At 41.9% G+C, this 22,658-nt stretch overlaps 2 protein-coding genes across 5 annotated transcripts in view; one reads left to right on the top strand and one right to left on the bottom strand.

Moving 5' to 3' along the window:
* BICRAL (BRD4 interacting chromatin remodeling complex associated protein like) overlaps positions 1-19,494 on the bottom strand; it is a 71,605-nt gene extending 52,111 nt beyond the window's left edge. Inside the window, exon 1 of one of the 4 annotated variants that reach the window (XM_030557636.1) lies at positions 19,445-19,494. The gene's annotated coding sequence lies outside the window, so the exon portion shown is untranslated. Of the gene's footprint in view, positions 1-199; positions 2,801-2,845; positions 3,313-18,971; positions 19,084-19,444 lie in introns of those variants that run through there. The other 3 variants (XM_030557634.1, XM_030557633.1, XM_030557637.1) reach the window with 3 other exon arrangements.
* On the top strand, positions 19,137-22,148 carry TBCC (tubulin folding cofactor C). Its single transcript, XM_030558367.1, has 2 exons — positions 19,137-19,646; positions 19,746-22,148. Exons 1-2 carry the CDS (start codon positions 19,137-19,139, stop codon positions 20,271-20,273), a joined length of 1,038 nt encoding a protein of 345 aa, XP_030414227.1. The 3' UTR covers positions 20,274-22,148.
* The last annotated feature ends 510 nt before the right edge of the window (positions 22,149-22,658 follow it).

Raw genomic sequence — 22,658 nt, 5'->3', positions numbered from 1 at the left:
CAAAAAAACAAAACCTATTTCATCATAACAGAACTACCATGTTTCAGCCAGTGGGAGGGAGCCTTCTCATTAGGAAATTCTTTTAAAATCAGTCTTAAAAATTATCATGAAAACATACCAGTCCTCTCTCCACCCCACCTATAAAATACTCATTCATGTCTATCTTGCAGAGAATAATAAAAATGTGTTGTTTACTCACCCACCAAATGGGTTACTTGCCCTAGGCATGTGGCTAAGTAGAATTTTGCAAGGCTATTTAAAGGCGGGTTTTATAGTCTTTCCAGTGATGAAGAATTTTTGTCATGTGTATTGAGACATTACAAAAATCTCTATTCCTATTACTTTTTTATTAAGCTGCCTTGTTTTGATTATTATCATAGCCTGAGACAGCAGCCTTCACCACAAGGAAAGAAATGCTTTAAATCTCACTGTGAAATGAATTTCAAATGAGGGGGTGTTTCCCTCCCCAAGTCTGGAACACATTTTGGATTCACTGGTAAACAAATATTACCACTCACGTTACCAGCCTTTAAACAACGGGGTCTCCACCCTCTGGGACACAGAAGCTCCCTCACCCCCCACAGAAGTCATTTGGATTTGAAAGCACTTCACACCTCCCAGGAGGGCACCCCTAACTGTGGCAGCTTAGTCAAGGGCTGTGGGGACAATCTGAAAGGGGGAAGCAGGGAAGAGACTTCAACTCTAAGTGGAAAACATGTGTAAGGGCCCCTTCCTGAAACTGTTACTGAGAGCAAAATAAATAACCGTGTCATTTTTCCTTAAGAGACCCAGCAACATGATCTTTCATCCCGCCCCCACCCCAGACACACGCAGGAGGGGAGCGCCTTCACACCCATCTCCAGAGTGAGGGAGAGCAGCGAAAGGAGGTTTTCCCTCAGTGAGGAAAGAAGTGCTCTTTGCTGGAGTAGCAGCATTTTGAACAGGCTGAACGAGCAAAGGAAACGACCTGAGATACGCACAGGAGGGCGACGCCCCATATAGTGGAATGAAACATGAAAGAAAACCCCTAACCACCCAGGGCTTTAAAATGGCGCCTGTGGGGGAGGAGGCCAGGAGGGAAGAGTCACAGTGAAACTGCGCAACAAACGCTGGCAGGCAGCCAGACAGCGCCATCTTCTCCCGCTCTCCCAGTCACAGACAGCGAGCCGGCCCCGTCCACAGGCGGCAGCGGGGCTCGCGCCTTTTAATTGCAATCCTAACGAGACGGCGGAGAGCTGAGTGTGTGTCAGGCCTCAGCCACTCCCCACCCCGCTCATTAAATAACACGGTAAAAATACAAACGTGACCTATTTCCCCTTCAGTTGTTAGAGGGTGTTTTTTAAAAATGTGATGCCAGGTTACTGCACCTTCCCCACAAGCCCGTGATCGGAAAGAAGATTTATTTTTATGAAGGTTGGCGGAGAAAACAGCTAACACTAAGAACAAACACCGCCACCCCAGCAACGACTTCGCCCATCCTCAGCTCGGAAGGTTTCAATGAAGCCCCTCCATAACGCCAACAGTGCTTGGTGTTGGCTCAAATGCAAAAGGAGATTTTTCAGAAAATGCTCAGACCAATCATCTGGTGAACTAGATACACAGCCCTTAAAATGCAAAACCAAAAGGGTTACTAGAGGAAAAGTCGGTTTATTATTACGTTTTAAAATAGATTACAGGGCAATATGTTCGGGGGGGGAGGCTGATCCTACAAAGGAAAAAAAAAAGATCATTAAACTCAAATCCACCGCCCCAAAATCGCACGCACACCCAGGGATCCTCAGGTCCACGCCGTGGAAAAAATAAAGACAGGCAAATTCAGAAGCAACCTGCAAAGAACCCCACAAAATCTCGTGGCTACAGGAAAACCGATGAAAAATAAATCCGCCGCAGACACACATCAGAGAAACAAACTCAGAGGAATTACAAGATCAGAGTGGTGGAAGCAGGTAGCGGGGGGAAAATCAAGCCAGGAGTGAAGAAAAAAAGAAAAATCCTTCCCAGCCCCACGCAGCCAGGAGGGAGACGAAGTGTCTCCATTTTCCTGAGGAGGAGGAAGAAAAAGCGTTTCACAGCCCAGAGAGCTTTAGAGAAAAGCAAAGAAACGAGGGGGGAAAAAAGAGGGAGGAGATTTGAAAAGATTATTTTTCTTTCTCCCTCTCACACTCTCTCTATCCCCCTCGCTCCTCACTCTCTCACACACACTCTCTCCCTCTCCTCTTTCTAGCCCTCTCGATGGCCATCAAGGGGGCGGAAAATAAAAAAAAACCAACAACTAATTTTAAACCAGCTCAATCAATGAGTCATTAAAAGAGACTTTTTTCCCCTCCTCTCCTGCATTTGCATGGCATCAGCAAGAAGAGGGGGAAAAAAAACACCCCAAACCTCTCCCCTCTCTGCAGTTATCAGCCTGGACCTGAAACCTTATCTCTCTCCTCTCGCTCCTCTTTATTTTAAGAAACAACTTTTTTTTCCCAAGTGGCCTCAGCAGCCACCACCGCAGCCTCGCTGAAAAAGAAATAAATATTTCATTTCCATGTGAATTAGCATCTGCCCAACAACCACCCACCAAAATATCCCTCTTCTTTCTCCCTGTCTCCCCTCTCGCTCTCTAGATATATATTTATATACATAGCCCCAGAGCCAATAGCTCTCTGGGCTGAAACCTAATATCCTGGTTTTGGCAACTCCTGGTTGTTAATTTGCTCCTCTTTCTTTTCTGTCTGTCTGGAGATAGATTTCCCCCCTCTCTTTTCCCTCCCCGAAGGAAGGGAGGAAGGAGGTTGTGTGTTTTTTTTTCCTTGAAATTTTTATCACAAAATTATAATACACTCAAAGGGAAACTCACCGTCATGAAAAAGCAGTGCCTTGTCAACGGGGTTTCTTCGCCATCACATCAGGGGCTGGCAGTGTAAGAGAGAGAGAGCGACACACACACACAGAGAAGGGAGGGAGGCAGGGAGGGGGGAAGAGAGAAAGAGACAGAGAAAGAGAGAGAGCGAGAGAGAACACTGCACAGCATAACACAGCACAGCGCGAGCAGGAGTTGCCAGCCACACGGAGAGAGAATAAGCAGAGAGAGAGAGAGAAAAAAGACACACACAGCCACCACACAGAGACGTTATTATTCTTTTCCAAGCTCTAATTAACACTCTGTTCTTCATTTTTTAAAGTCAGACACTTTAAAAAGTTTTTTTTAAAGAGAACTGTAGATCTGACCATCTAGATATAGCTGAGCTGTTCACTTTCAGTTAGAAGTTGTAATCTACTTTTATTTTTGTTTTTTTAAAAAAAAAACCTTGTATTTTTTCCTAAAAAGATGTAGAAAGCCTCCAAGATTTCTTCCAGACTGAAGTTGTAAAATGCTGGACAATTTTTGTATTTTTTTAAATCTAAAGATGTATAAAACAGGTTTCTTCCTGTTAAAAGTTGCAATCTACTGACCTTTCTATATTTAAAAAAAAAATGTGAATTATGGATGTGTCCCACCTCCAAAAAATACCTTAATAAAAGAAAGTTTAATTAGAAATACCTGACAGCAGTAATAAAGTGAACTTTCGGATCCAGACCTGAAGCCACTGCAAATGCAGAATATCTATTGATTTTAAAGTTTTGAATAATCTAGAAAGGCAAGATCTGATCCAAAACTTGTCAGGGAGTGAACTTGTTGGCATACTGAATTCTGTAATTATTTCTCTCACTTAAATATAACTGTTATTCTTTTAAAATCTGGGTTTTTAACATCCAATATAATTTAAAATAGCTGAAATGCTTTCTTTCAGAACAAAGTAGTTACATTAAAATAAATTCTTCAAAATAAAATTTGGATATGATCGTGTAAGTCTTGCTTACAAAAATCTCATTGAGGATTGCGTCCTGATTCTTACATTGAAAAATTTATAGGTAACGTTATTAGCGCTCTTTAAAAGACCAGTTTCTCCTTTTTCTGCTGCAAGTTTTAGTTTTCAGAATTTTTTATTTCAGAGTGAAAGTAATTTCATAAATGAGCAATTTACCAAAAAAGCAAGGGGAGGAAAGTTTATAGTCTGTGGACTAAAATTATTTTTCCCCTCACCCTTCTTAAAAAAATTAATTTTGTAAAAGCTCTTTAGAGACCAGGATTTGGGGACTTTATTCGGCAGCACTATTTTTCTTTCGTTACTTGTTAAGTCCCAGAAAATATTCATTTTCAGTTTTTATATAAAATGACCAACTTCAAAAAAATGCCTACGGTGATATAAGTAGAACCTCTCTGAGAAACCAAGGGCCAGATTACATGTTTGATTAATGTACAGATAGTATCTAAATGTCCTAATTTTAAATGTAGATGTGATTAATGTTATTTTTAATGGTTTAAGTTATCCCACCCTAAAATGAAGCTACAAAAGGGCTTATCCCACACAAGTTATCTCACACAAAATGAAGCACACAAAAGCACACCACTTCTGGGGTTCTTATTCAGGCAAAACGCCATTTGGGCCAAACTCATCCTGGAATTACCCCATTCAATATTATTGACTTTAGTGTGATTTTTGCATGATTAAAAACTATTGGATTGGGCTCCAAATATAGGTTCCTATGTTTTCTTCTGATTTGGTGAGCAGAGGAGAGCCTGGCTTTGGAAGGGAACAGAAGCATGCAGTACTGGCTCCTTTTCCACAGTCCTGCAAAGCACCACCGTTAGGGTTCCACAGGTAGTGAAGGGGCAGTGCAAAGTGAGAAGAAAGGGGAGAAGGGTCAAATGATTTTTGGAGGGGTCTCCTGTCAAAAAAACAAAGAAGCCAATGTAAATTACTGTAGAGGCTGCAGTAACTTGCATTTCCTCCCCCTTGGAGGGAGTTTCTAGGGCAATAACCTTGCTGTCCAGGGTCCAGGAGCTGATGAAATGGTAGATGGCTGTACTTGCCTCCACTACTGCTCCCAAGATCTATGTGGGTCAACAGGTTTAGGGATGAGAACCCTTTCCCTCTTCTACTGGGTGGCAAACTTGTACCCATTTGGAGTTCCCATTCCCCTCTGCAAGAATAATCCATGCAGAGTAGAATTTGGCCTACACAGTTTATAATTTATTATAACGAGAAGAAGTTGGAAAGGATTCAACAGTTCAGATAATAATGAGATTTGCACTTAAAGCAGGACTAAAATCCCACTGTTCTACATTTTAAAGTTTGAATTTGTTCTTCAGATTTAAAATAGTAACTTTTCAGAGGACTACTGAATTTAAAACATTTAAAAATGCTTCCTTTTTGAAAAGGGAATTGCAGGTGTCCCTGCACTGAGATATCACCACATCAAGTGGTCCCCTTGTCCATGCTCACTTAGTGCGCCAGCGAACAGAGCCAGCAGTGATGGGGAAAACCTTCAAGTGCCAGTGTGGTTCCTCCACAGCCTGTTCCCCCAATTAAAATTCTATTCCCCAAATTCCACACTACATACATCCTGATTGCTCCCTGGCTCCAACAACTTCCTCAACCACCATAGGGAACCAAGAGAAATAGTGGCACTCAGAAATGTGGGGAGCAGTGCAGAGCAAGGTTGTGGAGGCACGGAAATCCTTAGGAGGACATGGTGTGGCAAGAAGCTATAGCAGGTGTGCAGGGATATGGAGACATGGAGGAGAAGTGAACTGTGGGGCAGAGGAAGAGAGGCTGTGGGGGTGAAAAGTAGAGTTTGAGCTAAGAGAAATAGAGGGGAGAGAAGCTGCAGTCTGAAAAAACATCATTCCCCTTTTCCACATGCAGGTCTCTCCCACCTCTCAAGTCCCATTTCTCTATTCTTCACCCCCTACTGTCCCTGTCTCCCACATCCCCATTCACTCCCACATGCTCTCTCTTCCCTCTACAACCTCCATGGCCCACTACTCTGCCCCTCAAATATCTCATTTAGATTGATGTCACTCATTTTAATGCCAAAGTGACCTACAATCTACACAAATTTGGCATCTCCCTTTACTTTTATTGTTGAAAATTATTTAGAAGCAACAAAATTACAAGAAAAAGATTACCGAATTATCTATGTACATTAAAAGGAATTAGTTTCACAGCATCCTAAATTCCCTGAATGTGTCCTTAATTTTGGGTCTTTGCCACATGGCATTGTACATTTGGAGCTTAGCCAGTTAAAAGGTATGCCTCATACCCTTGCCCCATATCCCTACTCCTTGAAACCACAAATACATCTATATGTATAGATAGATCAACAGTTAAAAGCTGAAAGTAAGGGGCCATGATAAGAAGCAAGGATATTGGTGGGCTGAGAGTATGCAGATAATCAGGCATGGAGGGGAACAAGATCTCAACAGGATGACATTGAAGAGAAGATTTCAGCTTTATGGGATTCAAAAGGGAAGCTGAGCTATGAAGAGGCGTAAGAGGGTTCTGGTGGGAAGGCAGAGGATTGTACATATCAGTACTGACAGTTGTTCACATGGATAGCTGTCACATAGTACTGACACATTTACAAAACTGGGAAATTCCAGTTTTAAACTTTGAGTTAAGATTGTTAGTCTGCATCCTCCTCCAATGCAAACTGTAAACACTCATTCAATAGCCTAACTCCACACCACTCATTAAGTACTTCCCATACAACACACATGATCCATGTCTCCTTCATCTCCCTGAACAACCAATGTTCAATCTGAACTCTGACCATAGATATAATAAACCAACATACCACATTGATAATTCCACATAAAAATTACTGCCTAATTACAATTACCAACATACATCATCCATTCACAAAACTTCCTAAATGTTTTAAAAAAATCCTCACAGCCACTATTGTTAATCTGATACTATGCCAGTTAAAAACCAATACAAAACCACGTTCAGAACTATGTAGGCTGTAACTTATGAAAGCAACACAAACCCAATAAATATGGTTAAGTTAAGGCTGGTTGTTCAGGTTGAGGATGAAGATGTGTGTGTAGTGAAAGGAAGGCAGCTATGGTTGAGAAGGGGATGTGATGAGTGGAGTGTAGAAGATTTGCTGAATGACTTATTGTATACTTCCTTATGTTTCATGTTTTTTGTTGGTGAGATAAGCAGTCTAACCTTAACTCAGTATTAAGTGGAGTTTTTTGTATGGGAATGTATATTGAAGAGTGAAAACTAAAAATATTTCTCACATTTAATGAACAAGGACTTGAAAATACAAACACGCTACTTGTGAAAACGTATTTTTCCAGGTCTGGAAAGAGGTCTGGCTATGTTTGGAAGGGAACAGAAAACTGGTATTTGTGCTCCATCATTTGTATATAAACTTTGTGTTTGATGACCCATTTCAAGTCATATGGCACTTGAGGTTTATTAGCCTTAAGGAGTCTTTTCTTGGGGACTCTCATGCTCTAAATTCAGTCCCTGCTTCCTGAGGATAGCTCTTCTTTGCGTACATTGATACTTATTTCTCCACATCTGTTATTTGTGACACCCAGCTCTCTAACTGGTTCAGTACAGACTTGTTTTAAAACAACTGCATTTTGGTTGGAATATAATTATTATATTGCATTGCAAAGGATTACTTTTCAAAGCCTCTTTCTATTACTCATGGCAATTAGGACACACCAAGCAAGTTTTACAGCTGTTGCTCTAAAGCTCCAATTAAACAGTGATTTCTTTTTTTTTTTTCTTTCTTATTTTTTATACAAAGCCTCACCTTTTATTATAGCCAAATATATATATAATTTTAATCCAAAACTAGACAAAAGCTAAACTTTTAAATTATCAGTATATTAGCTGTAATTTTAAAGAAACAACTATGATTAACTCATCTTTCAAAAGCAAATGTAAACCTCCTCTACATTTTGGATTATAGAAAAGTTCTTATGGACGTATAATCATTAATGTGCTTGAGCTTAACATTTGACAAGTAGAAGTAGGTGATTATACGACATGTAATACAAGGAAAACAAAGATTACCTTATGTCCTTTTAGAATTAATACCAGTTTTATTTCTGAAGCGTCTCCCCAAACCCACCACCAAATCCCTCAGAATGATGTATAACAATTCACAATAAAATAAATAGTACAACACATATAAAAAATATTTTCTTTTTGTTTTCTCCCTTTGGGCTGGTGAACTCAGCTTGGGGATGGGAGGCAGGGGTAAATGGCCTGTTGATAATGAGAATAATTTTACTGTTTGGATGGTAATTATAGTATCAAAATGCATTCTACTGTTCAGTTTGAGTTCTGCATTTGGTATCTAGCTCTGGCATCTGGTTCCCTTCTTAAGTGGTTGTTTTAGAGTGGCCCCGGAGGTGGAGCAATGCTGCTATGGGCTGAGATTTGGAGGCCTGGGGGATGGTCCCTTGAGCCCTGTGATAGTGGGAAGGGGGAGACAAAGACAGGAAAATACATATTATTGAGATGTTTGACTTTGACTTTTTTGGCTATACCAAAATTGTTCTCGAAAGGAGAGCATGTCAATGGACAATGATCTTGTCCTATTGTCCTGCCGGTTCAACTTTGAATGAAGTTATAACGATTCAGGATTCAGTGAAAGATGAGGCCCCTGACTTTGCAAGTTTGCCAGAACGTGCTTGGACAATACTTCAGCTCGGTATTCAGTGCCAGCATGAAATGAAGGAAGATCAGCGTGGTGTAACTGTTTTGTTTACATCCAACCAAAAATGCTAGAAATCTACTCCAAAACTGATCACATATATAGCGTGCTATGTCTTGCTTCTCTGAGAGTCCTGGAACAGTGTTATAATGAGATTGGTGTTAATCTGTTACTCACTCTGCTGCACAATGGAATCCTTCTAGGAGCTGCTCAGATTGCTCACCATTGTGGGTTTAAAGGCACCAAAGCGGATAGTAAGAGATTACAGTACCTCAGTCTCCACGTGGATGACAAGTTCTCTGAATAAGATCAAGAGCTCATGGCCATCATGACAAAGGTAAATCTATGCCAGATGTTTGCTGGATCAGCTCTAATACTGGGCAGTACTCTTGATATGGTGTTTAGAATAGGAGTACCAGAGTGCCTTAGTGGATGAGAGCTATCTGTTTAGACAAGACTGATGTTGGTTATTAGAGGAAACAACCAGAAGAGATGGCAAAAATAATTTCTGCCTGCCTGAATTAGGCAAATTGTTGATGTTGATCATTTGAGGAACAGTGCAGAGTCTAGGAGTCTGGCTAGATTCCAAGCTATCAGAAGATCAGGCAGCAATTACAACCAAATCAGATTTGTCCTCTCCCTAACCTGCCCATTATACACAGCTAAACAATTGAAACTGTTTCTATCAGATTTAGATCTTGCAGTTGTCTTCTGTACCTTTGGCACCTCCAGATAAGACTGCCCAACATGCTCTAGATGGGACTACATTTTAAATCTATCCAGAGACTGATGCTGGTGCAGGGCTCAGCAGCTAATTCAGATATCTTGCCATGAGCTCATTATATTCATGGTTTTGGATCTACACTGGCTACTTATTAAATACTAAGTAGAACTAAAAATGTTGATTTTAACCTGGAAAACCCTACTTAATCTAGATGCTACTTACTGGAGAGACCATCTCTCTCCCTGCTCTATACTGTCATAATTGTATCAGTGGGGGGACCTGAGCTAGAGCCCCACTACTATAAAAGAGAGGGAGCAGCTGACAGGGTGTTAACCAGGAGGCCCCCTTAGTTTTGGAACTCCCTCCCTTCCCCTGAATGTCAGAATGTATTGATGTTAAGGGCATCCTGCAAGGGCCATGTTATTTTCTCTAGCTGCAAAGGACTAGTAAGGCTTCGGCCAGATAGCTTCAGCATGTTTTTTGCTGCAGTTTTATTGTTGGTTGTTGTGACTATCACCATGAACAGCTAAAGGCTGATTACTGGAAGAATCTCTTTCACAACTGTACATTTAAGGATCATCAAAAAACACCTAGAGCAAGGGACCAGTACTCCTTTTTATCGGCAAATAAAATAAACACATAAAACTACAGTGAGAGAATGAATAAAAGCATCCTCCTTAAAACACTGACCGCCAAGGGAAAAATAGGGAAAGCATAAGGATATAAGCACATAAGAGGTCAACAATGGTTATGTAAAAGTAATACAAAAGAAACTCAGAAAAAAAGATGTAAGATATTTAAAATTGACCTGTGACGGTAACAGATTGGAATAGAGGCCAAGGCGGACCAAGTTCCACATCTTAGGGCCCACCACAGCAAAGGCACAATCAGCATTTGACATAGAATGTACACCATTCAGGATGTAGCTCAAGTAGGCAATATTAAAGGTGTAATTCAGAAGCTAAACACCAGTGGGTTGCAACAAAAAAGCAGAAACATGATGGAGGACCTGCTGTTGAGTAGAACTGTGGCAGGAAAGACATTAAATAAAAGGGAGGCAACATCAGTAGATAATGGGAGTCAAAAGAAATCCTGTGTTCATTTCTGACTTTCCCACTGATTCATTGATAGATTGTGGGTACATCACTTAGGTCCAACTTTTATTAGTGGCCTCTATTTTTGCGTGTCCAACTGCAAACACCTAAGCCCTCATCCAAGTTATCAGGTACATATGATTCCCTCTATTAACACAGTATCTTTTCAGAGGTGCTGAGCACCAGCTGCTCACAATTGGAGTTTTAGGTGTTCAACTCTTCTGAAAATCAGGACCAATGTGCCTAAAGTTGTGCAGCCAGAAATGGAAGCATTCAAAATTAAAGGCCACTTTGGAAAATTTGGCTCACAATCACTCTGACCTCAGTTTCACCATTTTGATACTTTTGAATAAATGCAAAGTAGTAATTGCTGTAGTATACTTCCACTGCTAAATTATTTTGGATCCTATTCTCTCCTAAGTGAGAATAATCCTGAAGAAAATAGAAACCATCTTTTTACTTAAGAGCTTCCTTTCTAATTCTTCCATCTGGGACACAGGGTTTATCCTGGCCCTTGCTCCAGAAGTGCCAGGGGATTTGGCCCATAAATTCTCAGAGGTCTTCAATGGATCTTAAGGGTTTCATTAAAAGCCAGAACCCTCTAGGCTGAGGCCCAGTGCACACGCATATGAATCATCTAGTCACATGTAAAGTCCCATTGACTTCAAGTACTACTCAACATGAATAAGGATTGCAACGTTGGGCTCTATATAACTAAACAAACACTGGCAGACAAAAGAAACTGTACTTTTCTGACCCGATCCCTACACTTTATTCTGGCCCAGTCCTTGTTCAGGCAAAAAAAAATTAAGAAAATTTTTCCTGTAAAAAAGTGTGCAAAATTGGACCATTGTTTTGAGCCAAGTATGATAACTAGCTCTCAATGAGCCACACACCTCTTATCTTTTCCAGCTTTTATAGCAGAGAATCATTGTGTAATCCCTGTAAACAGAGATGTGAAGCTACGGGACAGTCTATGTTTCATGATAGCACTTACTTGAAAAATACTGCAGTAGGGTCCAATTGGTTCCACATGGACGATATGGAACCTGCATTTAAGATAGTGACATGGAGGATTGAGTCCTATTTATAAATAAATGCCTTGACGTTGTCTTATATACCGCTACCTCGATATAACGTGACCCAATATAACACAAATTCAGATATAACGTAGTAAAGCAGTGCTCGGGGGGGGAAGAGGGGGACCCGCAGAGGGGAAGGGCCTGCACACTCCAGTGGATCAAAGCAAGTTCAATATAACGTGGTTTCACCTAACGCGGTAAGATTTTTTTTGCTCCGGAGGACAGCGTTATATCAAGGTAGAGGTGTATGTCTTCATTATTTAACAAAAGGTTAGACATTCAAAACACAATCTTTAGCTGAGACCAAATATATCACTACTTTGCACTTATCAAGTCTATCAACCAAGGATCTCAAAGTGCTTTACAAATGAAACAATTAGCTAACCTTCACAATACACCTATAAAGCAGATGGCTATTATAACTATTTTACAGAAGGAGAAACTGTAGCAGAGAAGTTTATGGGCAAACATTCAAAAGTTGCCTCTAGTTTTGCATGCCTACATTTTTGGATGCTCAGCTTTAGACATGTAAGGCCAAATTTTCAGAGGTGCTGCGCACTCACTCCAGTTGAAGTCAGTGGGAATTGCAGGAGCTCATTATCTGAAAATCAGTCCCCAGGTATCACAAGTTGGGCACTCAAAATTAGCAGAGATAATTTAAAATTTGGGACTTAATCAACTTAATCACACAGCAAGTCAGTGCCAGGAACAGAAACACATCTCGTGTCTTCCAGACCTTTGCTAAGCCCCAGATCTGCGCTAACTCCCTGCAAACATGAAGTTTCACCTCTAAAACATTTTGAAAGAGATTTGAGCACGTGAAACACAGGTTTACAACAAAAGTGGAATTTCAGTTTTAATATAATGTTTGCCACTTAAAACCCTATAATAAAATGGAAGATACTAGTTTATTTTTATTTATAAAGGGTTTCAACAGTGGTACACATTTGTTAAAATTTCATAACACTAAATGTACAGTTAAAATCTAATTTCAAAAATTAACTGAATTTAAGCGCTAAATAACAAGAACTAAAAGCTTAATCCACAGAATGCTAAATCTCTAGTCTACCATTATCCACTACAGCATGGGAGATAGTAATGCAATCTTTCCCATATTGCCCTGTTGATGCTCCTTGACAAGAAAAACCACTTCTAGGCCTAAAATCGTAGAGCAGTCTTGATTCCGATTCAATCCTTGGCTTCTTCAATGATATCATCATGTTGCCAGGTAATATTGTGATGATAGTTTTCACCACTAGAAACTAGGCTGAATTTCATGTATTCCATACAGAAACCAGTAGTAAACTGGTAACTACTTTCAGTCATTACTGAGGCCAGATTAAACCAAGGACCCACACGTGAAGGACTTCATAACCCCATTACCACTCATCTAATTTTATCTAGGAATTTAGGCTTTTTATGGCTTATCTAAAGTACTCGTGAGAGCTTTCACTGTTGCACTGGAGAATCTAAGCCACTCTGTTCCCTATGCATAATAAAAATCAGACTAAAAAGCAGCAGGATCCAGACTTGAAATCAATGAAACTACTTATGTAATGGGAATATACAGCAGACAGTTTTCAGATTCACTTTTAAGTTTTTTTTGTTTTTTTTTTTTTCAAATTTCCAATATATATTAGAAGGGAGTTGCCCACATTACAGACTAATGCCTGCAACATTTTAAATTCAGCTCCATTTAATTCAGTTAAGTTCCAGCTGTTTATATCAGAAAAAAAATTGGTCCTCAGCATTTAGTTTTAATTTTCAATCCTTTTAAATTAGAAATATAAACATAAGCCCTAAAACATTAAAAGCAGCACAAACAGGTATCCTATGTCAAATCCTAGTGTCACATTCTAGTTGATTGAAAAAGCAGTGTACATTAAAGGAGCCATGTCTAATCACCTTTACCAAAAAGAATTACTGGAGCACAGGGCTTCTCAGGAGAAAATACAAAAAGTAATGTGGAAAAGGCTAGGGCATATTCCTCTTCATTACATTGTCTCTGCAGAGCCACAATGTAAGAATCACATGCCTGGCCTTGCAGACACTTGAGTAGTAAGAACCAGTGGGGGTGGATCTATCCCTCAAGCATATATTACACAGACAAAGATATACATATTCAAAAGGAAGAGAACAAAATGGGAAAAATCAGGGTATCAACAGGACCAATAGAAGGGTCTGAAGTCTCTATCCCTGGAGGAATAAAGAAAGGGGGAGACCTATACCAAGTTTCAGCTCACAGTGAATTATAATTAAATTTAAAAAATTCTGGAAACAGGAATTAATAATGGAAATATCCTAATTATACATATGCCAGCAGGAACTGTCTTTATAAGTGCTTCTATATGTGATTACTTTGGCTTTTTGAAAAGATTTGATAAATTATATTTACAAAACAAAATATGAAATTGCATTAAAATAGAATAGAATTTTAGTTGTATATAGAGCTTTTCATATGCAAAGTATCCAAAAATGCTTTCAATAATGTATTAGGTACTAGGGGCCTGATTCTCATTTTCAGTAAGTCCCTTTTAAAGTATGTAAAGTGTGCAGTGTGAAAAAGTCTTAAAGTGAGTTAAATATAATTTATATACTCACTTAAAGGCCCCATCAGAGTTCCCAACCTGTGTAAAGGGGCCTTAGTGTAAATTGGAATCAGACCCTGGTAGTGCAATGGTTGTGTAGATCAGTGCAGCATCCATTATGCAGCCATCAGCAATTCACACACAGTCAAGTCACAACCCTAGACTCAGAACAATGCAGGACTCCTATGCCCACACAGAGCCACATTATCTGTGTTTCTTGATGGGGCAGCTTTGGGTCTTGGATAAAACAATCCTATTTGACAGACAGATACTGGTGGACAGATTTATAGAGTTATTCCCTATAGTTTTTAAGTAGTGACAAAAGTGCAATGCAATCTTTAACTTTCACCTGAACAGTACTATATGGCACAGTAATAGTGGCAAATTATGAACCCAATTTCTTACATGGAACTTAAACCCAGAGACCTAATTCTCCCCTCAGATAAAGGGATGCAACTTCCACTGATTTCAGTAGTAATTGTATCAGTGTAACTGAGGAGAGAATTGGGCCCTTTAAGAGTATGTCTATGCTGCAGCTGGGAGAGAGCCTCCAAGCCCAGGTAGACAGAATCACACCAGCAGGACTTGAGCTAGTATGCTAAAAATAGCAGTGTGGGGACATTGTTGGTCAGGCTGCAGCTCAGACTCTCAAGCCCACCCGACCCCCTAGCCTTGAGAGCCCAAGCCTCAATGTCCACACTGCTATTTTTAGCATGCTAGCTCAAGCCCCTAAGTCTGTCTTCCCTAGGCTGGGAGGCTTATTCCCAGCTGCAGTGTAGACATACCCATAATGACTTTCTTACCCAAAAGCAAGAGTGTTACCTTAGGGTTAATTTTTAAGAACATATTTCCCTAAAAAAATGTAACCTCTGTTAATTGTTATCCAAATTAATATGAACAAAGGACATAATCTAATATTTTTGTACTAGTGGGATCAACATTCTAACGTATTTCTCTGTTCACTAGTTCTTTCTTCAAGAGGCCATGAATCAATGAATCAAAAAAAACAATCAATAAAGCATTTAAAATGTAGATAATGGTCTATATCTGTAACAATGTGATAAAGATTAAGCATGATCTGGGAGCATGTTTAATACAAGTGACATTTAAGAGCTCCATAGGGCTGGTGCATGCTCAGTACAGATGAAGGACTGTCTAAAGCACTGACAGCTTTGTGTTAACAGAATGTTCAGAGACTTCAGCAGCATCTAAAAAGCTCTGCTGTTTGACATGCTCAGTAATTTCAGAAGTTTAGAACTAAACCAAGTCAGGAATGATTGTCAAAAAGAGACAACAAAAGGCGTCTTCCTAACCACAGGCCCATTCACCTGCCAAATTTCAAGTTCCTCCCTCAAAAGCATGAAGCCACTAGAACTCTTCAAAGAAAGTTACAAAAAAATAAGATTGGCAAAACTACCTATTTTTCTTTAACCATGGCCTCTGAAACAGCTAAACTCTTTTTGCTGAAAATCCCACCAAAGTTCAGTCTAAGGCAAAGAACAAGCATGGAAAATTTCAACTCAAATGGTTAAAGTCTGGCAATGTTACAAACAGAAAGCAGGGGCTTAAAATAGAAAGTGCAATCTTAAATAGAGGTGTCATAGCCAAGTCTGCCTAAAGGGAAAACTCTGACTTTTTCAGTGCTGCTACAAAAAATACTGTACTATTATTTACTGAAATCTGAAATTCTAAATGATGAAAGGAAAGTTGTAACTTCTAGATGAGAAAATTGAAGGAAAGGATTTTGTTGCTTCTTTCTCTGCAATCTTTCATTACTAGTATGCAGTGTCACCCTCTGATATCCATGTATCTCACTGGTACAAAAGTACTTTGGTTAGCCTCTTAACACCATAGATCATTTCTGTGGCTTAGCAACGTCAAAAAAATTCCATTCTCTATGTGAATCTCATACAAATACAGTTGGCTCTTGCTACTTTGTACCATCAGTAAACTGCAGGAAGCTCCCCAGTAAGATTTTCAAGTTTTGTGAGTAAACAATAAAAAATTATATTGCATCACAAGAAGTACTTATTTAATGTATTTTGACAAATGTACATTAGTGTCTGGTTATTTCTGACGTTTCCTCTAACACAAAACAATTGATTGTACACAATTTTGTAAAGGTAGTGAAGTCTTCGTAACTTGAGACTTCAGTACAGCACTCTCAAAAGCTCTCTCCTGAGATGCTGACAAATGGGACGAGACTACTGTTTTTTGTCAAAGTTATTGTGTTCATGGATAAGTGCTTTTATCATTGTACACTTGCATTTGTGATGCCTACATCAGTGAGAGCATAAGGTAGGAAACTGCCTGTCACATGACACAGAACATACATCTACCTCTCTTTTTTTAATAACAGAAACAAGAAAAATAAAAATGTTGAAGGAAAATTTTATTTTTACACTAAGCTCATTGCACCAAATTAATGTCTGATGTAACTCCACAGCAGTTGCACCAGGGATGGATTTGTTTCTGCTGTTAATTGGCATAAGTGTCTCTCTAGGACATGTTGATGTATTTCATTTAACTTATATTTTATACTGACATCATTCCTACAAAACAGGGAAAAAAATGAGAGGCTTTCTCAATTTTTTTTCTAGTTTTCATGGTTCGGCACTCTCCTTTTTCCAAAGCCTAAGAGATACTTCTTATAAGATTAAAAACTTTACAAGCAGAATTCTGGACCCACTAGCTTTGCAGTGTTGAGATAGCTAAGTGCTAGAATGGATTAAACACTACATTACCCTTCTATATTCCATCTGAATAGACTATTACCTCTGGTATGCTGGAAATCAATTACAAGAAAGCAGTGTGACTACACTGCAATTACTGTGTTACTTTTGCCTCATGCTTACAAACCTGCTGCGAAGTACTTATCTTACTAGACAAACATTCATCCTTCAATTTTTAAATCATAACATCAAAGTTATTCCACCAATACCCCCTCTCCATTTCAATGCAGAACCCTTAAAAACTTAAGCTTTTGCAAAACAAGAAAAAAGGGCATTTCACTGCCTTCTTTCTTTACTGCCTCTTCCTCCATGGTCCAAAATGGACTCCCTTTACTACCTGCAAGGTCCCATCCAAATACTCCCTAGAAGATAATACTGTAATTTTACTTTTGACACAAAAATCAAACTCAGTCTCTCCAATAAACAAAATATTACAGCTTGCAAAGAAGTCAGTCAGATTCAATGCCCACTCCTAACTGTGACAGGCAATCAGTTATAACAGATAAAAAATAGATATTGTCCAAATAAAATATATCAAACCCACACCACTTTCTCCGAGTATTTCACATTTTCATTTTAATGGATTGTTTCTAAGGTTGTTGGGGTGATTTATAATTGTGTACTTTATATATTTTCTACATGCAAAGAGGAAAATGGGAATGGTAGAATTGAACAGGCATTAAGATTTATTTTTTTATAAAGCAATCTTCCTCATGCTATATAAACTTCCTTTGTGTTACAGAAAATTAGTTAAACCAAAAATATAATATGTTCTGCTGAGCATTGCCACCTCATAGCAACAGCTGACTATATTCTACTGTGAAGCCAGCAGGCTTACTTTATTACTGTAGCTTCAGCAACAAACATACTTTAAAAATATGCCTTGACTGTAAAATAAATGTAAGAAACAGAGTAAAAAGAATAACAAAGTGAGAGAAATCCTTGGTAGGTCTATATTTTCCCAACAGCTTCTTACTTCTAAACACATTAGGACCCACATGCACACCCTTCACCTGTACCCTTCCCTTTTGAATAAAACAGTCAAGAAGTCAGATGCACAACAATGAAAAACACAACTGCAATGGTGTAGTCAAACTGAGCATTTGCACATATAAATGGCTACTTAGATCCATTTATTTGTGCATCCAAATACTCCATTTGCAAATCTGACTTTTTGAAAAAGTCACTTGATCCCTAGGAATAGTTCTGAGGAGCATGTGCACTACAATTAGCCAGCACCACATATCTGCACCAAATGAAATTTAGCACAGGAAGTACTAAGAAAATGTTTTATCTATACCACTTTTATACTGGAGCCTCCTTAAGACCAGTGTACCCTGTCCGTTTATTTTGTAAGTTCCTCAGGGGCACAACCCAGGTCTTCCACTTTGTAGTCTATAGGGCCAAGATATTCATAATACATAGAAATTCACAATGCAAATATCATAATTCAGTGGGCAGCCATCACTCGCTCAGGCCAGACTTTATTTTGAGCCTCAAATACATTCTAGTCAGGACATCTCAGACTGCAAATTATTTACAAGCAGTCAGGGAATGAGGAAAACCTCCCTACAGCCCATCTTCAAAGCGAACTGACAGGCGAGCGGAAGAGGCTCTGCGGAGGGAACAGGCCGGGCGGCAGCCTGCACCGTGCCAGGGGAGACAGTGTCCTGGTTATTTCGGCCCCGGCCCCTTACTGCTCCTGGTGTTGGGTCACCCCAGCCCACGCCTGAGGCGCTGCCCCAGCCTTTCCAGGGACACGTCCCAGGCCCATCGTCCTACGGCTGCTCTCACTGGGGCGCTGGCGCTGCTGCAGCGGGGCAGGAGGGCCCCGGCTTGGGGACCGCAGCACCTAGAGGGAAGGGACCAGAGCGGGGAGCCGAAGCTCCGTCACCCCCGCGGGGTCTCTCCTGACGGGCGAAGCCTGGCACGGCCGAGGCTGCCCCCCTGCCGGGGCCGGCCGCGAGCAGGCGGCTCCGGGGCGGAGGAGCAGGGCCACGCCGCGCTGCCGGCGAGTAGCGCGCGCACCTGCTGCTACTGGTCGCGCGGCCTCCTCCTCCCCCAGGCGCAGCAGGGGACCGGCCCGCGCGCGTGGGGGAAGGGGTCACGCGGGGTTATTTACGGCCTGGCTCTAATTTCGGAAGCCCAATAACAACAAACCCACGGGCGGCACGTCTAGTGCGGAGACTCACCCGTCCCGCAGAGAGGCGCCGGCCCCTTTAAAAACACAGGAGACCACGCCCACTCCCCCTCCTGAAAGGCCGCCCGCCAATCGGGGGCGGGGACCCAGCCTGGGGTGCCGGGAGCCAATGAGCAGGCCGCTTAGTGAGAGGCGGAGCAGCGGGACAGGCGAGAAGATGGAGGCAGCGGCCGCAGAGCGGGGTCCGGCAGCTGCCGGCGGCGGCGTTGCCCCACTGAGGCCGCGGGCTGCGGCGGTGCCGGAGCGGCTGCAGCGGCGGGAGGCGGAGCGGCAGCGGGAAGCGGAGCGGCGGCGGCAGGAGAAGGCGGCCCAGGCGGTGCAGGAGGAGCAGAGCGGGTTCTTCGCGGCCGCCTTCTCCCGGGAGCGGGCGGCCATCGAGGCGCTGCTGGGGCCCGGCGCGGGCCAGGCGGAGGCGGCGCTGGAGGAGGCAGCCGCGCGGCTGCAAGGGCTGCAGAAGCTCCTCACCGACAGCGTCCGCTTCCTGGCGCCGTACGAGGTGCGGCAGGCGCAGGAGGCGCTGAGCCGGCTCCAGGGGGCCCTGACGGCCAAGCGCCAGCAGCTGCAGCCCAAGAAGCGATTCGCCTTCCGGGCCCGCAGGAAGGAGGCGGAGTCCGCCCCGCCGCCCGCCCCGGCCGGCCAGCCGCTCGCGGAGTCCGCCCCGCCGCCCGCCCCGGCCGGCCAGCCGCTCGCGGAGTCCGCCCCGCCGCCCGCCTCGGCTGGCCAGCCGCTCGCGGAGTCCGCCCCGCCGCCCGCCTCGGCTGGCCAGCTGCTCGCGGAGGGCGAAGGGAGCGGCCCCCCACTGTGCGGCTTCAGCCGGGCCGAAGCCCAGACGCTGGAGCTTGGCCCCTCGGAGCTTTTGCAGCGCGATGTGCTGCTGGCCGATCTGAGTGACTGCCGGGTGCTTCTTCGCGGCAACCCCAACACTCTCCGGGTACGGGACTGCCGGGGCTGCACCGTGCTCTGTGGGCCCGTCTCCACCTCGGTGCTAGTGGACGGGTGTAGCGACTGCCTCCTGGTCCTGGCCTGCCAGCAGCTCCGCACCCACCGCACCCGGGACACCGGGATCTACCTGCAGGTGACCAGCCGGGCTATGGTGGAGGACTGCAGTGACGTTCGCTTCGCCCCCTACACCTGGAGCTACCCAGGCATCGAGGGCGACTACGAGTCCTCCGGGCTAGACAGAGGTAGGAACAACTGGAACCTGGTGGATGACTTTGACTGGCTGGCCAGAGATGAGCCCTCGCCTAACTGGAGCGTGATCCCTGAGCAGGAGAGAATCACCCAGTGGGACTGAATGAGGGCTGCAAAGGAAAAACTTTTCACCCTGCTCTGAGACTGCAGAGGAAACTTGTGACTGTACAGCAGGTCTCAGCATAGCTGCAAATAAAACTATCTTTAATTCATTCTAAAACAACTTAATAGCAGTTTGTGGGTCTTTAAATGTTGAATTATAATGTGGGATAAAACTACTTGTTCTAAACTGCTATATATTGATGTGCTATGATAGAGGCTGGTAACCACTGCAGTATCCCTGTGACAACTCTTTAGGGCTTCTGTGATTTGTACACTGTTTTCCTGCTCACTGGCATTGAGCCTCTAAATAAAGGTATGCTGCTGCCTACTTGTACAGCTGGATAAAATCTGAATTGCCTTGTGGTGATGTACATTTCAGTGGACCAGGAAATCTAATGCTCAGACTCCTGAGTTCTATAGGATATTACACTCTGATTCTGTCTTCACTAGTGTGTGTTCTTCATAGTAGGTAATGTGGTAAAAGTTTTTCAGAGAGGTGGAATTTTTCCATTGCCCTAGTGCTGTCTGCACTGAGATTTAGGTTGACTAAAATTCACACTCCTGAGATGTAGATTCACAACCCTAAACTGTGTAGTTAGATCAGCCTAAATTTTCAGCATACACCTAGCAGTTACTTTAGTCTGCTAATGTGGGTGAAAACTACAACTTGCCTTGTCTTCATTAGGCTTTTACAATACGTTGGCCACTAAGGTAAGAACCTCCTCTTTTCCTGGTGGGAGGCTAACCCTTTACTCACGGTTTTGATCTCAAGTTAACTTGAGAATCAGTTAACTCAAGGTAAATATGTTCATAAATGCTGTTCTGGGTGCTAAGGGACAAATGGTTGTAGCCTGAAACAGCTATTTGGGAAGTATCCAGATTAGCCATTACAAACATTAATTGGCAAATGAGTTAACTCGAGATAAAGTTGTGTAAACAAGTTCTTAGAGAACATATTTAAGGTATGCAATTGGTGATTTGGTACCACAGAGGTCTTGCTCTAGTAATATGGTACAGTTATCTAAAGGGGTTGAATTGATGTGGAATGTTTGGGGAGGATGGTTTAGAGAGAACTTCCTTGCCTCTTCTCCCCCACCCCCAAAAAAAAATTAACTACAAGCTCTTGATCTACTGTCTGTATTGCTAGCTTCTCTTTTGTGTAGGCAAGTTGCATAGGCAATTTACCAAAGCCTATTTTGGTGAAGATGTAGCAGTAGCCCTTCAAAAGCACACTACACGTGCTGTAGCATTATGTACTTACAGTAGAAGACAACATGGAATAGTCTGCAAGCCTTTGTCCTTTATTTAAAAAAACCAAACTATATACAAGACCTTCCCTTGAAAGTGCTCATTGTTTACAAGTAGGACAGCTGGTAGAAAGGTGTGGAAACTTGAAACAGAAATGCCTTGTTCAAAGGTCATTCCATTGTAACATCTCTACTCTGAAATATTAGTGTAGATAAATATAAACACTGCCTTGCCTATTGGAAAAAACACACTGCTCTCTGGGCTGAAGTGCAATGTTTTAAAACATCAAATACATTCATAATCACTGTAAAGCAGTATCTAGTTGAAGGCCCTCTTAACTACTTGACTTTTTCAATAATCAAATATAGTCTCACCTATTCACTGTTTCTTTCCAGAAAAAAGTTGTTACCCTCTTTCATTTACAATTTAACTTGTATGGGTTTGGGGGTATTCTCACAACTTTGCAGTTTTGTTTACTTGTACTAACTTACATCTTCTGCCTTACAGTTTCAGGTATAATACCATGAATGTACTTTAGTGAACTGTATTTAACTCCATCCTTATTTTGTCTAATTTTCTGCTGATGTGGAAACTTTTGGCAGTCTAATAAATATGTTCAAAGAAAATAGTTCTCAGGGGTCTGTATCTACTGTAAAGGACATAAGATGTCACATCTCAAATTTTTTAGTCTTAGAACAAGTTCTACTTGTGGTAAAGAATCACATTTGTTCTTTGAGTGCCCCCCCCTCAATTAATTATCATTGTACTGACAATAAGCAAGTCCTCTTCACTTCCTGCTGTAGGTCTGTGTTTGGTGCCTGAAATGATGTAACTGTACAGCTAGAGAGTGGTGTGTGACTGCTCTTGCACCTTCCCTGTCAAAGTCGTCATTGTGCAAGGAAACAAAGAAATCTGGGAGGGGACATTAATTCTGCATGTGCTCTGTGGTGCAGGATTCCCCCAGGAGTAATCAACAAAGGGAGGAAAGCCTAAAGATGGATTACAGAGACTAATATTTAGGTGTGTTCTATGGAGATACCTGGTAGGCACCTTCTCAGAAATCACTGAAGTGAGTTGCCAATTCTCAATGCCTCCTCTTCTGTGAAGTGCTTCACTCTTAAGAAAATTCTGGGTCGTG

This window comes from Gopherus evgoodei, chromosome 3 (assembly GCF_007399415.2).
Source record: "Gopherus evgoodei ecotype Sinaloan lineage chromosome 3, rGopEvg1_v1.p, whole genome shotgun sequence".
Classification (NCBI taxonomy): Eukaryota; Metazoa; Chordata; order Testudines; family Testudinidae; genus Gopherus; species Gopherus evgoodei.
Note: the sequence above shows the minus strand (reverse complement) of the source record. Positions and strands in the feature narration are given on the sequence as shown.